The following is an 18,767-nucleotide window of genomic DNA, read 5'->3' as shown; positions in this document are numbered from 1 at the left end:
ACTGCACTGTATTTTGTTTTCCACTCACAGGGCCGTGTCCTTTGACAGATATTTTGAAGGCTAATAAACTTTTTATTTGCTTTATGATCAGGGGAGGGCGGGGGGAGGCAGACAAACAGATAAACGTAGCAAAAGAGAGAGAGAGAAGTTACTGTCTGCATATCATACTACCCTTTCTGTAGCATGTAGTATGGAAATGTAGTATGAAACATTCTGTATGGATAGCCAGACCAACTACTACAGTTGTCAAAAAGTACAATATGCAACAGAGTATACAGTGCTGGGTAGAGTATCCCACAATACACTGCACTTTTCATGATCTTTTATTTCCATGAATGAAACTGAAACAGTGTCAGCCACAATTAAAGCGTGTTTTTTTTTTTTTTTTTTGCCTATTATTTACTCAGCACTCTCTAATTAAGAAATTTTAACACAAATATGCATTACATTTTTATTATATTAATTATATTGCATTTAAATTATATTAAATTATAATAAAAATGTTTATATTTATAATAAGTTTATATTTAATTAATTATTTATTTATAAATAATACATTTATTACCAGCTAGTTGATTTTTACAAGTACATTTTTTGCTAAGATTTTTTGTTAACTTCTTTCTTTCGATTTGTTTTGGCAACTGATATTTGCACATTCAACTTATTTTTTTATTTTATTTTGTATCATTTTTTTTTATAAATGTGTGATCATTTCCAAGCTGATAACTTAACTCCATTCACAAAATTATACATACCACATTGTAGCGTATGTTTAATGCATAATGTATACATTTCCTTTTTGTAGTATACAGTAGTCTATATTTGGTACCTGCTGATAAGACACTGCTTTCAGACGTTCTCATTCCAGTTTGTTTGAGCACTCTCTGATCGTCAAAGGTTTCTATTTACAGTGTGTTCTTACAATCATATCTGTTGAGCGTGTGAAGTTACACAATGGCCTATCAGCGGTGCTAGTCAGAAGTAGTCAGAATCTACTTAAGACCACTGAAAACGCACAAGGTTTTGTCAATCCTTTCATTATAACCAACAAAGTGTAAACTCGATGTAAAGAAGAAATTCATTGTACAATTAAAGGTGCAATATGTAATATTTTCTGTCCGCTAGAGGTCGCTAGAGGCCTATTCAAAACAAAGGTGTAGCTTGATGACGCTAAGTTTGAGTGCGGAATCTTGGGACATGTGGTCTTCACCTCAACGGCCGATGGAAAAGAATTGGGATAGGACTCGGGAAGAAATCATGTTCATGGATGAGATTATTAACATTATTGTAGTATGAAGCAAAGCAGGACCGAGTGTTGTGGGAGCTGAACGAGGCCGCTGGAGCGATTGCACAACACACGCCTCACGAGCAGCATAAATTTTATTATGCCACAGTCGCCGGCGCCGCTTCCACTTTTTCGGTCATGAGTATGAGGCGAGGTAACACAGCTCTGTTTATCATATTAGATACACACACACATTTGAGTGTGGACAAAGCCATTGAGGGGCTCAAATGACAAAAGTTATTTTTCCTAACACCAAACTCGTTACTCTGCGGCTGCTGCTGTGAGACACTTGTTGCACACTGCAGTAAGATTTTAGAATATCATATTAAATGCTGGATGGCTTGTGTTGATAAATGGTGTTTTCATGGTTTCTACAAAATAAAACCGGAAACCGAGGGCAACACACTGCAAAAAATGCTGTTCTTACTTAGAGTTTTTGTCTTGTTTCTAGTCGCCGGCGCCGCTTCCAAAATATCTTAAAGTTTTGAGTGTGTTGAAAATGTTATAACTTACTCTGCGGCTGCTGTGAATCAAGAAGCATTTTCTTGACAAGGAAACCGAGGGCAACACACTAAAAATTATTTTCTTGTTTTCAGTAAAAATTATTTTCTTGAAAAATAAGTCACAATTAAGTAAGTTTTTCCTTAAAACAAGCAAAATAATCTGCCAATGGGGTAAGCAAAATAATCTTATTTCAAACCAAGAATAAGCTATATAATCTTGTTTTCAGTTTGGACTAAGATTATTTTTCTTACCCCACTGGCAGATTATTTTGCTTGTTTTAAGGAAAAACATGCTTAATTTTGATTTATTTTTCCTGAAAACAAGAAAATAATTTGTTCTTGTCAAGAAAATGCTTCTTGATTTAAGAACTTTAAGATATTTTGACTAAAAACAAGACAAAAATTCTAAGTAAGAACAGCATTTTTTGCAGTGCACGGGTATGATGCAATTGACAGGTGACTCCTCACACGTCCTGGAGCCTTGGTTAAAATTGCAATTTTCTCACGATTTACAAATAGTTGCAAACTTTTGGGATGTTGTAAGTTCTCAAGTGAACAAAATATATAACACTGGCCTAGTGTTTTTTGGATGTTTTACTGCAAAAGTCTTACATATTGCACCTTTAAGACAACTTTTTTTATAATGAGAGTTTTTGCTGGGGTGAAGAATTCAGTGAACCTCTGCTTTAGAGATTGACAGCCTTAGTGATTATAAAGGGAGGCTCTTCTCTTGTTTTCTGTTTATTACCCATTCACAATCTACAAAATACAAGTTTAGTTCTTCATGCAGCAAAGTACACCGCAAAGTTTTTGGATTGACAACCGTATATTTAAATGTGCAATTGAATGGGAAACTGCAATGATTGACAGGGATAACCAACAGATGAGACAAAGTGGGACAAAATGTTTTAAAGTCATTAATTTAACAGTTTTTGCTGGTATTGGTACAGACCACTGAAATGTTGGTACTGTGACAACCCTAGTATATACAGTAGTATGCAGTATGCTAATATTTCATTCTGAACAGAAATATTAAACAACAGCTTGTGGCCTCCCTGTTCTCTGTTGCTGTAATCTATTCACTGAAAATGTTTTGTTAACTGTTTTTGATAACCATTTTTGGTAAGTTTCCTATCAGATTATTTTCGCCTACTTTTTTGTCTTGGTGACTAATCATTGCACGTGACACAACAGAGATGGAAAAACGGTATCTTGCCCACCTGTAAGAACGTGGCATCATTTGGATTACATCTTTGACGTCAAATAGCAGTAGGACTGTTCTCAAGGGAGTGTCAGTCCCCAAGCACAAAAACACAACACTATCGAAACTGTTGTTCATGAACTTTTGTTTTCTCACACTGTCTTTTTTTTCTCACTCAGGCCTTACAAGTTGCACGGCAGATCCTTCTCCAACAGCAACAGCAAAGCAGCGCCCTCAAGTCCCCTAAAAATAATGACAAGCAGCCTGCACCACAGGTATGTGTGTGTGTGTGAAGCTCTGATGCTTCTCAAATGTCGCTCTTTGATTGCTCAGGTGACTTAATGGAGTTCTTAGAAGGGAGTTCTTAGAATGTTTTAGTAGAAGTATCAACTGTCTCTGATGTTTCTCCTCAAATTCCTTATGAGAAATGAAACAGAAACAAATGAGAAAATTGTTAAAACACAATATCAACCTGTAAAATGAATGTGGATATAGGTCAGATGATTAGATTTTGGCAGAATTAGGTGAGAAATGTTGGAGTTCATATTCTTATCATATTCCTATTCTTATTCTTGAGTGTGATGAATGAATCAATATCAGCCAAAATTTAAGCTGTCTATCATTCATCAATGTTCATCAGTGACTCATCATTCAATTAGACCTCAGGAATTAAGAGATTTTAATACAAATTTGGATTTTTATTATGTTAAAAATATTAAAATTCAAATTTTTATTGTAATTCATTATTTATAGATAATACATTTATAAACAGCTAGTTGATTTTTACCTCAGCAAGTAAATTATTTGCTGAAACTGTTTTTATTATAACTTTTATTTAAAAATGTGAAATCATTTGTTTCCAAGCGGGTAACTTCACTAAATTAATCGCTAAATTAAACATGAAACGTGATGTCATCTGATGCACAATATGTTTTTTTTTGTTGTTGTTGTTGTTGTTGTTGTTTTTTAAATATAAGAAGTATCAACTGTCTTAAATTTTTCTCCCTATGAGAAATACAACAGAAACAAAATGAGAACAAACAATATTGACCTGTTAAATGAATGTGAATATAGTTCAGATGGTTAGATTTTAGGAGAATTAGGTGAGAAATGAGCACAGTTTGAGACATTAAGATCTCCACTCAAGTCTGCTTCTCATTTAATCTTGGAGAAACATTAGAAAGTGATATTAAAGTGATCTAATTTGTGGTTTTTATTTCCTGTAGAACAGTACTGGTGCTGACATAAATATGTGTGTTTGTTGATGTGGGTGATCGGGCATTATTTGTTTACATTTTATATATACAGTTGGTGGTACAACATGTACCTGTCGAAGTTTGACAAACAGGAAATTAAGGCAGACGGGGCTGAAGAGTTGGAAACACATTAGCGTAGTGTTCTTTCATCATTCGAAGTAATCTAACAAATCACGCACAATGAAATCCTGTCAGTTTTAGCACATTATGAGCACATGGATATCTAACGTGTGTGCAAGTGTGAAGAGCAAACAACATTAGCTTATTTAATAGAGGTACAGTAAGTATGGCATTCTCTATCTGTCTGTTTCTCTCTGATTTCACATTTAATTCTGTCATCAGCAGTTAAAGGGGGCGCCCGGGAGCAGCCCTGGCTCCTGTCTCAGCCTCTGGGCTTTCTATTTGCCTATCCTTTGTGATGCAAAGCAAATCCGGCCCTTTTCATTTCCCCATCCGCGCCCCTTTAAAGAGAGTAGCTAGCCGTGTCTGATGCAATATTTACGTTTATTTGAGATCATTCTCTCTCAGATCCTTATCTTTGTTTGAGCAAGGTGGATGTTGTTTGTTTCATGGTGGAATCGCAGGAGACCAAGGGGCATATTTGTTAATTAACGCACATCCCTGCTTTAAACGAGTCTGTTTGTGTGTGCAATCACTATATGGGAATATACCACTTTTTAGTGGTACTTGCTAACGAAACAGCCAAATCATACATTTTCTAAGCATTTGGACTTTCTGCCAGACGATAAAATGAGGAAAAACATCTTAGAGTTGCGTATCCACGGAGTGACTTGAATATCAAAGGGACTTGGAGGTTGACTCTTTTCACCCAAAACACAACATAGCAACACAACAAAAAAAACACTCTAGCAACCACATAGCAACACCCTAGAATCATGACGCAAGTTTTGTGCAGACTAGCACCACTTACATTTTCTTCATGAAAACTAGTTTTTACTGAGGTGTTGTGGTAGGGCTGCACAATTCATTGAAATATATCCAACATTGTGCTGTTATCAGATTTGCATTGCATGTTTCAGAGTGAAGCATGGAACTGTGTTCTTTTACACGTGAGCAGCTGGTGTTTTCAGTGTCTCCGAGCGGTCCACCGTAAATGCTGCTCCACACAAACTCATCTCTGCATTGATAGCATTGAAATTTTGCAGTTACACTGTAAAATAAATCTAGTAGTAGTAGTAATATAGTATATTTTTCTTAAATGCTCATTTTTTTGTTGTACAGTGTAGTGTTGTCAAAAGTACCCACCGCAATACCAAGTTGGTACTGAAATATTGAGCACTGTTGAAAGGATTCATAAACTCCTGATTGGGCATTGCGTTCACACGCTCATCAGATATGTCTGTGATTGGCTACAATGATCAACGCATGGAAGTGTTTCAAATAGGGCTGGACAATTATGGCCTAAAATCAAAACCTCGATTAATTGAACATTTTACCTCGATTACGATTAATGAACGATTATTTTATTTCTGATTTTTTTTTTTTTTTTTTTTTTTTGCCCTCATAATTCACTGACAAGGTTTGTACTGTAAATAGCCTATGATTGACTATTAAGGTGGGATATTTTTTTTCCTGTTGAAAGAGTGATCTGACATCATAGCTCACTATCAGCAGTTATTTTATCTATGGTTTGTAACATTTCTTACAGGTTTCTGCTCGTTGTAAATCAGATAAAGATAAATTAGCACAGTACCAGTAGTGATTGCGTGTGTGAATTAGTCATACCGTCTCTCTATTAATTGTGAAGCTGTGGGTTGTAAATAGTTCCTTCAAAAGTAGAAAAAATAGATGCTATAACTTTTGAGTTTCTAAGCTATTTTAGTGATAAATCACAGGACAGCGCTGACAACAAGTTTCTGCGTTCCTCTGTGTGCGCGCGATCTTCACGTTTTGCGCAGCTGTTTGTATGAGTGTTCGTGCCACATGCAGCTGCGCGAGCGCAGCATAGATATATGTATATATCTATGCGAGCGCGGTAGCTCGCTATAATAATACACATCCGATCGTCTAATCGCTTGAATGTCCAAACCATAAAACAAATACAACTGACAAAGTTTAGTGAAGACGCAAGGCTCACCGCTCGTGCGCCATCACTATGTGTTGAACCGGCGTTCACCTCCGTGTTTTGTTTTTATGCCACTGACTGGACGGGGCGGAGTCACGTGGCTACACACGCAGTTATGTTTTTAAGGGGGAAGTATTAACAGGATTAAAAAAACGAAATAACCGACATGGGAAAATTGCGTCGGTTAGAGGTTCTGAATTTCGGTTTCGATTACTTTTCGATTAATCGTCCAGCCCTAGTTTCAAAGCAGGCGTCTATCAGTGGACCGGTCCGATGATATACTCCTGCTTTCAAATGCTCCCGTGTGTATCTGTGTATGTGCTTGGTGAAGAGCGTCATTGATGTCTATTTACAACATGTTTTTGAAGCGTTGATCATTGTAGCCAATTACAGACATATCTGATGAGTGCGTGAACCTAGTGGCCAATCAGAGGCATTTACAAGTCTGCTCAACGAAGCTCAAACGCGTCAAATAATGTCAAAGTGTCACATTTTTAAAATTTCAGTACCGACTTGGTATCGCGGTCGATACTTTTGACAACACTAATACAGTGAGATATTACAATAGTTGTATTTCTTCTTGTAGTCTTATTTATACATAATTGCAACATTTTGCAGCCCTACAAACAAGAACAGCAAACCTGGAGGTTAAAAAAAAAACACTTTTAATTGCAATCACAATTTGCCATAATTCTCTCCCCCCCAAATTATGCAGCCCTGCACTGTGGCATATCAGTATCATGTCATGTAGTCTAAGAGAACTTGTGTAGATATCACTGGAAAGAAGCCACAAGGGAAGAAATGTGGTATCGGTGACCTTTTAGGTTCTGTGTGAATTTGCCGGCATTGAGATAAAGTCGAAAGGATCAAGCTAAAACAGCTTCACTCATCAGGCTGAGGGGTCAATGGCCAGCAGATTCCACTATCTGGACTGCTAGTAAGTAGAGGAGGAGCAGACCAGCCTCAGCACACAAAGACGAAATTAAAATTCAAATTTATTAATGTATACAAGAGAGCATGGCCAACCTGTCACTCACACCAGTGAAAAAGAAAGCATGTGTGTTTGTCTTTCACCCTCATGCTCTTTTCTGTCTTTCGATGACTGTGTTCAGAATGGAATCCTAGCATACTGCAGACTGCTAAGTAAATACTCTATTCTGCTTGCTATTTGTTTTTAAATATGCACATCAGTATGCAAGAACAAATATTTCAAACATGTAGCCTACAGTATGCTATGTTGCATGTCTTTTGCTGGTGCAGTACTGCTTAATGTGAACTGCGGTTGAGCACAATGCATTGTGGGATAGTTCCCAGTTTAGTATGCTTTGTTGTACACCGACCATTTTGGCACATTCGTTCTTTGCATATAAAAAATATTCTGACTATGCACATTATGCATACTGTATACTGCAGAAGTAGTATGGTAGTATGCTATTTTGGACGGAACCTGTATCTTTTTCTCTCCTTCGTTCCATCCAATAACTCTTTAGCTCATTATATTAGCACCCAATACACCCTAGCACCCAATAGTTCTTGCTGTCTTGTGTGATCTATCTATCATTAGATGCTGATCTCTATTAGGTGTTGTTGCTGTATTGAGGCGCCAAAAGCCAGCATCAATTTGCTTTCCTTACTCTTGACCATTTTAATTTGATGTGTGACTGTTTTCTCACCAATTCAGCATTTTAATCACCGTCCACCTAAGACTTTGATGATTTAAGTGTTTGCACATTATTTATTTTGGTCAGCAGTGAGAAATTTAATTGTAGCACACTAATTGTTAATTGTTGGGCTTATAGGGAACACAGGGTATGGCAGTAAACTCATGGGAACCTTTACTAATCGATGGGCGTCTCTAACATAAGTAGTGCATTGGATGCTGGACAATTAACAGACAATATGTCTTATATTTCTTCATTAGTCATACTAGGAGATTTTAAAACATTAAATGGGGGGAAAATCTTTATTAATATGACACACAACATGGAACACCATAAACATCTGGTGTAGTGACAGACCGGAGCAGAGGCTAAACACACTCGGCTGGTCAAAAAAACGCGAGTAAATCACAGACAAAATGACACGTGTAATTAAGAGTCCACGCCACTTTACCACTTTACACCTACAGCAGAGAAGAGAGAGAGTCAACAAGAGAAAGAGAGAGAGAGAGGAAGATCGAGAGAGTGCAACTCCCTCCTTGCTAATTACGGTTATCACTGAAATGGTAGGGCTTGAGTCATTAGTTCCATGTGCATTTAATTAGAGGCAGTCTGAAATTGGATTTAACTTATTACTTTTTCATGGATCGCTTTCTTGTCATCACTTCAAATTGGATTGCAGCCCCAGGTAACTAATTATGCCCGCCACAGGATCAGGAGTGGAGAAATAGGTAATTAGGAACAACACTTGCGGACCTTCCTTGATAGTCCACCCTCTCCATGGAATGAAGAAAAATAAAAAAAGACCCAAAAAAGAGTGAGGATTATTTGCATCAATGCTGTGAAAGCAGGTGTGGTTAACTGTGTATTGCCACAAGGGATGATGGGTAGGGAGCCATCACCTATGGAGGATTACTTGACGTGCAGCTGGGTTGGCAGTGTTATTTTGACATGGTTTTCGCCCACTAGCGTAATGCCCGTACTAGACACGTTGTGGTTTGGTTGATCATTGCACAGTGTAAATGTCATGCCTATCCTCATGCACTTGTGAACTTTTGCCGTTAAAGGCCGTTTGAGCGTAAACTTTTGCCGTTCACGCTCGAGTTGGCCAGAAGATATAGCAAAATAAACGTGGTGTCAATAGGCAGCCTGAAAAGAGAGGTTGTTTGTTTCCTTAGACAGTGTTGACGCTTGTTGAGATCAGCTGGTCTGTTCGCTTATTTTTGGTGGAAATGAGCTAGTATCTTCCAAACATGTGCAAATCATCTGGAGGAGTTTGATGCTGTACCAAAAGCTCTATAGAAAAGCTTCAGCGAATGTGCTTGTTGTGAAATGTGCTATTAGTTATCTAAGCTCTTGGATTGTTTTTGTCAGGTTTTTTAGTTTAGTTTAGTTTATTTGAACATGTAAATAAAAAAATATATATACAAACATGCATACATATATAAAATTAAATTAAAATAGCAGCTGAATTTAAATCATATACTTCTCAACACAATCTTCCAAAAATATTATAGAAATTCCCATGTTCAAAAAGGAGTAGGAAGAAGTTCGTAACAAACTTTTCAAGTCCTACCCCATTTCTCTATTTTTATCCTTTAGTTAAATACAAAACAATTTGATACTTCTCTTATACATACATCTTTACATACACCATATATCTACCTACCTTATATTCACATAAACCCATACATTCACATAGATACAGATGCATACACACACATTCCCTTTTTTTTTTTTTTTTTTTTTTTTTTTTTTTTTTTTTTTTTTTCTTTTTCTTTTTTTTTTTACTAGACTTAACATATAAACCAATGAACCTGTATACACTCCTATCACCTCGAGTCCTTTTCATATTCATTTAATATATTCTGTTTAAATAATCTTTTAAAGTTACTCATTGTTGTACATGATTTTATCTCTTCACTGCAGCTGTTCCATACAGTAACTCCCTTGGTTGAGATGCAGTGATATTTAGAATTTGTTCTTATAAATTTCTTTTTAAATACAAATGTTCCTCTTAAGTGATGTTTGCTCTCTCTCATTTGAAACAACCCTTGAATACTATTCGATAGCTGTTGATTATTTATTTTATACATGATTTGTGCAATTTTAAAGTCAACCATATCTCTGAATTTTAGTGCTTTTAATTTAATAAACAGTGGAGTAGTTGGTGCTCTAAAGGTAGTTTTATTTACAATTCTTAAGGCTCTCTTTTGAAGGATAAATATTGGTTCAGTATTAGTTTTATAAGTGTTTCCCCATACCTCCAAACAGTAAGTGATGTATGGAAGTATGAAGGAACAATACAACATGTACAATGTTTGTTGATTTAATAGATAATTAATTTTATACAATATAGCAATTGATTTAGATATTTTAGCCTTGATATAATGTATATGTGGCTTCCAACATAATTTTCATCAATTATTACTCCCAAAAATTTAAATTCATTTACTCTTTCTATCTCAATATCATTTATCATAAGCTTTTTGTTTAAAATTATAGCTCGATTACCAAAAATTATAAATTTAGTTTTACTTAAATTCAGTGTTAGTTTATTTGCATCAAACCAGCTCTTCAGCTTTTGTAATTCATTTTCCACTGTATCCAAGAGTTGTTCCATATTTTCTCCAGAACAGATTAAATTAGTATCATCAGCAAACAAATGGTTTTCAGTGTTTTGACACCTCACATACATTATTAATATACAAGTTAAACAACAATGGTCCCAACACTGACCCCTGGGGACCCCACAAGTAATTTTCTTTGACTTTGAAATATGGTTTTGCAGTTCAACATATTGTTGTCGATTATGTAAGTAGCTATTTAACCAAGAAAGTGCAGTCCCCCTAATTCCATATTTGTGTAATTTCATAATCAAAAAATTGTGGTCTACTGTATCAAATGCTTTCTTAAGATCCAAGAATATCCCTACTGCATATTTTTTTTGTTCTATTGCTGTTGTTATTTCTTCCACAAATTGAATAAGTGCATGTGAGGTTGTCCTATTAGTCCTGAAACCATATTGCTGATCACACAGTATATTATGTTTAGTAATGAAGTTATCGAGCCTTTTAGAAAATATTTTTTCTAATATTTTGAAAATTGGGAGAGCAGTGAAACAGGTCTATAGTTTGAGAGTGTATGTTTTTCACCAGCCTTATATATTGGTATCACTTTTGCCATTTTCATTTTTTCTGGAAAAACTCCAGTTTTCAAAGATTGATTACATACATGCGTTAAAGGTTTAACAACACAACCAATAATACTTTTTATCATAAACATGTCAATACCATTCCAGTCAGTTGACTTTTTACTCTTAAATGTTTTAACAATCTCTATAATTTCTTTTTCATCAGTTTCCTTAACAAACATAGATTCGTTAATATTTACATTGTTGCTTAACACATCATCTATACTGCCGGTCCTTGCAAACCCCTCAGCCAAACCTGGACCAACTCCAACAAAAAAATCATTAAATTCATTTGCAGCCATTGTCATATCCTTAACTTCTATATTATCTTTTGTCAGAAAATAATTATTAACTTCCGTTTTACCTTTTTTATTCTTAATCATTTCATTCAACACTTTCCAAGTATTTCTTAAATTACTTCTATTGTCCTCCAGTAGTTTACTATAATACTTCTTTTTATTGCTTCTCATGATTCGGTTGACACTAAATTGTATGAAAAATCTCATACGCTTTCAGTGAAGAACTGACTTTTCTAGGGATCAGAATGTTATAGCGCTTTAGGCCAGTAAGCAACAATTCAGATCACGGTAGAAACTACAAAGAACATCCTTGCAACTAAAAAGGTAATGCCCTAGAAACCACCCAGATCACACTAGCAGCCTCATAGAACATCTTAGCAACTGTATAGCAACACCCTGGCAACCACCCAACATAATACTGTAAGATAGATGGATAGAAAAAATGATGTAATGTTTGAAATATTTATATTTATTTAATAATTTTTCATTTTACTCACCTTTTAATGTTGGACCCTGATCACAGGGCTCCTACTCTAAAACATCAGCAACTGAAGTATTTTTGAAGCATTTTTTGACTTTCGTTGTTCATTAAATGTCCTATGTTGTGATCTAGACTCAATGGTTCTCTCGGCCCTCAATGGTCAAAAATGTCTGTTTTTTTTCAGTGTTTTGATGATGTCACAGGAAGTAATCAGTAGAGCCGTTTTGCACAATCTCTCTCCTTCTGTTTCTCTTTGCCTTTCTTTCATGATCATATGCAGTCGTAGGGAGGGCAAGTGGAGGTCAAGCGATAATGTCCTCTCACTTTAACAAACGATGAAGGGCCCGCAACCCCCTTCCCCTCCACACACACACGCACAGACAGACTGCAATTCCTCGTCTTCATAGAGTGTTACATGACACAGTGCAGAAGTCAGGCCTTGGCTCGCCTTCACTAATACCCTCTTTCTTCTCTGCAGTTTTTTTCTCTCCAGTCTTTTTTTGAACTACCGTTTTTTTTTTGGTGGAGACCCATGGCATTGTCCTGACACATGTATACCACAGTGCAACAATCTGTAACTCATTAGCGGTGTGGTGTGCTGGGGCTCGCTGGAGCTCGGCCAGAGCTTCCAGCCTCTTACAGATAAACCCAGCACAGCATAGAGCCCAGCTCTGCCACGAGAAGCCCGACGTGGGCTGCGGAGTCTGTCAACCCCTGCTCCGCTCTGGAGATGACAATGAGGCTGTTTGCAGTCCAACTCTGATAATGTCAGTGTGGAGGGGAGTTCAAATGTTTGGGGTCAGTAAGAATTTTTGAAAAAAGTCTTTTATGCTCAACAAGGCTGCATTTATTTGATCAAAGATGTAGTAAAACGGTAATATTGTGAAAAATTATTACAATTTCAAATAACTGTCTTCTGTTTTGATATATTTTAAAATGTAATTTATTCCTATGATGGCAAAGATACATTTTCAGCAGCCATTACTCCGGTCTTCAGTGTCACATGATCCTTCAGAAATCATTCTGATATGCTGATTTGGTCCTCAAGAAGCATTTTTGATTATTATCAGTGTTGAAAATGGTTGTGCAGCTTAATATTTTTATCAGGATTCTTTGTTTAATAGAAGCTCAGAAGAACAGCATTCATTTGAAACAGAAATAATTTCCAAAATTATAAATGCCCTTACTATCCCTTTTGATCAATCAAATGCATCCTTGCTGAATAAAAGTTTTAATTTCTTTAAAAAAAAGTACTGACACCACATTTTGAATGGTTGCTTGTTTGTTTGTTTGTTTGTGTGTATGTACTGTATATATAAAAGAAATAAAAAAAACTATCTCTGTTTTAAATAAACATTTTTAATTTTTTATTTTAAGTTCACATAAAATTAAATATTCTGTCATCATTGATTTTCTTACATCATTTACTCTCATGTGATTACAAACTTTTGATTATTTTTCTTCCATGGAGTTTTGAATAATATACTAATAAATGGATAATAAAGCATTCAAGCTTCAAAAAAGCACCAAATGTATCAAATTCATGCACCATATTACAAATCTGAAGATAGTTTTGCCGTTCAATCGCTTTGTCTGACAAACTTTTTCACAGATTTCACTTAAACTTAAATGATTTTTCACTGATAATTTTCACCTCCAAAATGATCTGTTAACCTCTGCAAAGATCAATGAGAACCAAATCAGTATGATTCATGAAGAAAAAAATATTTGGACCAGTTTTGTGAATTGAGTCATTTACAGTACTTAAAATTTAAATGTATTAATTTAGCAGAGGCTTTTATACAAAGTGTCTTACAGAGGAACACAACAAGCGTTTCAAATAAATCAACTTATTCCGCTGTTTTATTGACTTGATTTAATATTTGGATGTTGCTGTACTTATGATCTCTCATGAACACAGCAATGAGAGCTAGGGCAGATGTCAAATTAATTTGTTCTGTTCCTCACACAAAGCAATTGAATGGCTTCAGAAGACTATAGCGCAGGAGCCGTATCGTTTGGACCACTTTTTATGATACTTTTTTGTAGTTTTGTAGTTGTGACAGCCCCACTCCCTATTCGCTTTCATTATATTTTTCAGTTTCACTTTTATTGTTGGAATTTCTTCTAAAAAATTGCTTTTGCGTCCCACAGCGTTCACTGTCTCACATCAATACACATACAATACACTTCACTACCACATCAATACATTACACCACTAATACTAATAACAATACATAAATACATATATACATAACTGGCTGTAACTCTGATTCAATAATTTGACAGACTAGTGAACAAAACTTTCTGTAATCTGTTCATTCGAGCATATGTAACTCTAAGTCTTCTGTTTGATTGTAAAAGCTGATAATCTTCATATGGAATATGAGAAGGGTCAGACATAATTTTGCCTGCCAGAGACGACATCTTTTTAATATATGTATCTTGAAAACTTGACTCACAATTTTTGAGCAAATAAGTTGCAGTCTAGCCAATCGAGCTTCAGGGTTGAACAGAGTGACGGCTACACCATCCATGCACATATTCCATATTGCACAACACTCTGTTATAAATTGGAAAAAAAAAAAAAAACGATAGCAAAATCTGTTTGTTTGTACCTTACAACAAACATAATCTGTATGTGCACTCCATAATAAAGCATCATCCACATAGACACCAGAGTATTTATAAGAGGACACTTGTTCAATCTGTATGTTATGTACAGTCACCAGTGTTAGATATGTATTTGCTGGAAGACCAAAAATCATTTCCTTTGTCTTCTTTACGTTTATAATAAGTGAATTCCTTTCACACCACTCCACTAGTCTATCTGTACAACACTGATGAATACTAAATACCTAATAAAGACAACAGGACAGCCAAGATATTCTTCAAATAGTCACTTTTTGTGTCTCACAAGAAAGAAAGTCATATGGGTTTGGCAGCATGAGGGTTAGTAAATGATGACAGAATCATATTTTTATGGCAAACTATTCCTTTAAAGTCATAATTGTTTTGCCGCTTTTTTTCCACTCCGAAGGCCCTCAGAAGGAACCATCTGCGTATTTCTCATTCCTCCATCTGTGGCTGTAGCCACGTATCATTCCTGTTCTCTTCAGCCGTTTGTTTTTTCTAGTCATATTGTAAGAATGCATTATGTGTAATGTGTAGATGAGAAACAGGTTTGGATGATGCTGTCACGATGAGGTCATCACGCTTTTTTCCAGACCGTCTGGCCCAGCCAGTGAGTAACGTCCAACCATCAGATTGCTGTCGCATCAACTCCGAGCGCCAAACCTTAAAGCAACAGTGCCATTTTGGAGACCTTTTCACTTCAGTCATGTTTCTTTTCTACCCCCGAGCCGCCCGCCATCCCCTTCTTCATGTCTCCTCCCCTTCTCCCCTCATCCCTCAAATCTTTCCATCTTTTCATTCATTTTCCACCCCGGAATGCAGATGTGTGGTCCGTGTTGCTAGGACTGATTCATTCGTCCTGCAGGGAGTTTATGGATAGATGTATATAGGTCGTATTTGAGACTCCAAAACACTAACAGCTATACGAGAAGCTTGGTGAAGTCTCTTGTGTGAAGCCACATCTGACGGCCTGTGGGTTCACTGGAGAACTGACAGTTGTCAGCGGTTAGCATGAGATGCTTGGGACTGAGGAATATGGGCTACTGTGATCTGTGTGTATGTTTAACTGCTTTTAGTAGTTGAGCTCTTTCTCTCTCACTCTGTTTTTTTTTCTATTTCTGAAGTATTAAAATTGTCATTAAGTGTAGACAAAACACATATGGTGTTGGTTTATATTTATTACAGATGTTAAAATACCCTGCTGTGGCCTAGTGCTGCTTTGTTTGGAAAGGTCAGCTGAGTTTGGTAAAGCAAAGATGTTCGCTTGCATTTGGCTGACACTCATTTAGCATGCCAGTAAATTCTTTGATCTCTGACGATGTCAGAATATATAATGAATACGTTAATATAGATACCTTACCTTAATATTTTATTTTATTTGTGATATATCATTTAAGATTAAAAGATGGTGTAGGGCCTCCTTCTATGGCCAAATACAGCATCAATTTGTCTTTGAAATGACAGATACAAATCCTTCACAGTGGCCAGAGGGATTTTGAGCCATTCCTCTTCCACAACAGTGGCCAGGTCACTACGTGATTCTGGTGGAGGAAAACGTTTCCGGACTTTCTCTTCCAAAATACCCCAAAGTGGCTCAAAAATATTCAGATCTGGTGACTGTGCAGGCCATGGGAGATGTTCAACTTCACTTTCAAGTTCAACAAACCATTCTGTCACAAGTCTTGCTGTGTGTATTGGTGCATTATCATGCTGATACATGGCACCCCCTTCAGGGTACAATGTTTGGGTGCACATGGTCCTCCAGAATGGCTCGGTAGTCCTTGGCAGTGTTGCGCCTATCAAGCACAGTAGGCAATGCTATGATATTGCAGCCCAGACCATCACTGATGCACCCCTGTGCTTCATTCTGGGCAGCAACAGTTCGGCTGTTAAGCGTCTTTGGGGCTTCTCCGCACTGTAACGTCCACAGATGTGGGAAAGACAGTGAAGGTGGACTCATCAGTAAACAGTTCATGTTTCACAATGTCCACGGCCCAAGATTTGCACTGTTGGCACCATTGAAACCAACATTTGGCATTGGCACGAGTGACCAAAGGTTTGGCTATAGCAGCCCGACCATGAACATTGACTCTGTCTAGCTCCCAACTAACTCTTTTGGTGGAAACAGAAGAGTCGAGGTGCGGATTTAATTCTGCGGTGAGTTGGGCAGCTGTGGTTTTAGGTTTTTTGGATACAATCTGGGTTAATACCTGGACATCCCTTTCAGACAGCTTCCTCTTGTGTCGACAGTTACTCCTGTTGGATGCGTTTCATCCTGGTAGAATGCTGGCATTACCCTGGATACCATAGCCGTTGATACACCAGACTTGCTCTCCTGGTCACAGAAGAGCCAACAAGATGCCCACCAACAGTTTGTCCTCCTTTGAACTCTGATATGTTTTCCATTATGTTGTGTGGATTGCAATATTTTATTGCAATTTTTGCTATTTCTCTGCTCAACCTTCACACTCTGCTCTTACTGATGGAATGTACAATCAGTGAAGATTGACCACTAGGCAGTTTCATTGGCCAACCCCTGTATGTGGTATTAACATACATTAGGGCCAAAATAATGTATGTTAATTAGTCGCTAAAATCCACAGGAAGTGGCGAAATTACAGTACATCGGGCAGGAAATCCAAACGCTCGCCTATCATTCATCGACCTTAAGTATGGCTTATCACCTGAAACATGCAAGTAGTAGCAACTTTACATGGCCGATCGCTTTATCGTTAATCTAGAAAAATGTGTTTGTGCAGAATGTGAAAGCTGAATAGTAGTGCGCTTACTGCATGACAGCTAACATGGAGGCACCGGTGCGATTACTTGCACTTAAAATACTCTGTCATTTTTGGTCATACAGAGAAGAGTAATACATCATTTGAATCTTTAAAGAGTCTACTTTTATTTATGTGCACTCATAATAAAAACAAAACGTTGTGCTTTTGTAAAACAATGAGAGCAAACATGGTCCGCTTTCTGTCGTCTCTCTCTGTGAACACACACATATATATATATATATATATATATATATATAATAAAATTATTAAAATGTTAAAGCAATCTTCTTGCTGTTTTTCCTCGACGTGCTTTTTGTGTGCGCTTGAGCTCTGATTAGGCTATGTAGGCATTAAAGACTCTTTATCATAATTTATATGTTTTATTAATAAACGCACGATTAGTCAACTAACCGTTTGAAACGAACAACTTTTAGTCGACCATAGGTATCTTTAGTCCAGGGCAGCCCTCATATATGTATTTCAACATTTATTTTATATTTTATTTAAAATGCAAAAAAAAAAAAAAAAAAAACCTTCATATATGAAATTAAACTTTTTTTTTTTTTTTTTTTTTTTTTTTTTTTACAGCAAATAGTTCACTGTTCAAATATGGTAACTTGTTTCTTAAGATTTTGTGTTTCTTTCCTCTGATCGAAATGTTTTGATGACGCCTCCAAAAATAGTGTCTGACTCAAAAAAGGACACACTCTGAATCAATCACAATAGCACATAAAGAAAACAACGTTCCCCCACCCACTTCATTTATGTCGAACATCACAAACAAAAGCTCATGTTTTGACTGAAGTCAAAGCCACAGCGAAGCACAGACCGTGGTGGAACACTTTTCACTTACGTATCAGCACAGGAATAATCAAACAGGATCTTCTCTATATTAAACAGCTTTTGTCATAGTGCAAATTGCTAAATGCACATATAATCGTTTCAGTTTGCGGCTTCTGTAGTGATTGTCTGTTCCCTCGTTACCTTTGCCAAATATCAACACCGCACACATACTGTACTGAAACTGCTGCCGTCATGATAGTCAGAGGTCAGAGATGACTGTTTGGTCTCTGCTCATTCATTAATAGAAGTGACATTCAAGATGTGTGTGTGTGTGTGTGTGTGTGTGTGTGTGTGTGTGTGTGTGTGTGTGTGTGTGTGTGTGTGTGTGTGTGTGTGTGTGTTTGGTCCTTCAAAACGAAGGTTGTTGCCCACAGCACCAGCTGTTTTCTGTTAACATCACACCTGTTCTGCTAAAACCTGTTTAAGTAAACAACAGATTACATTTAGTCACAGGACGGCGTTACCAATGAGTTTATTTAGACCCGCGCAAAAGGTCTTTGAACGAAGATATCTCGTCATAGTAGTAGTACTAGAACCCGTCACGTCTG

General features: G+C 36.7%; 1 protein-coding gene across 15 annotated transcripts in view; it reads left to right on the top strand.

Annotated features, from left to right (window-relative positions):
- The window catches only part of foxp1b (forkhead box P1b), a 205,058-nt gene that overhangs the window by 129,215 nt on the left and 57,076 nt on the right, over positions 1-18,767 (top strand). For all 15 annotated transcript variants that reach the window (XM_048198849.1, XM_048198842.1, XM_048198838.1 and 12 more), the window contains one exon: positions 3,169-3,264. In XM_048198849.1, coding sequence (XP_048054806.1) covers positions 3,169-3,264 — 96 coding nt within the window. The remainder of the gene's footprint in view (positions 1-3,168; positions 3,265-18,767) is intronic.

The sequence above is a fragment of the Megalobrama amblycephala genome, linkage group LG8, assembly GCF_018812025.1.
Source record: "Megalobrama amblycephala isolate DHTTF-2021 linkage group LG8, ASM1881202v1, whole genome shotgun sequence".
In the NCBI taxonomy this organism is placed as follows: Eukaryota; Metazoa; Chordata; class Actinopteri; order Cypriniformes; family Xenocyprididae; genus Megalobrama; species Megalobrama amblycephala.
Note: the sequence above shows the minus strand (reverse complement) of the source record. Positions and strands in the feature narration are given on the sequence as shown.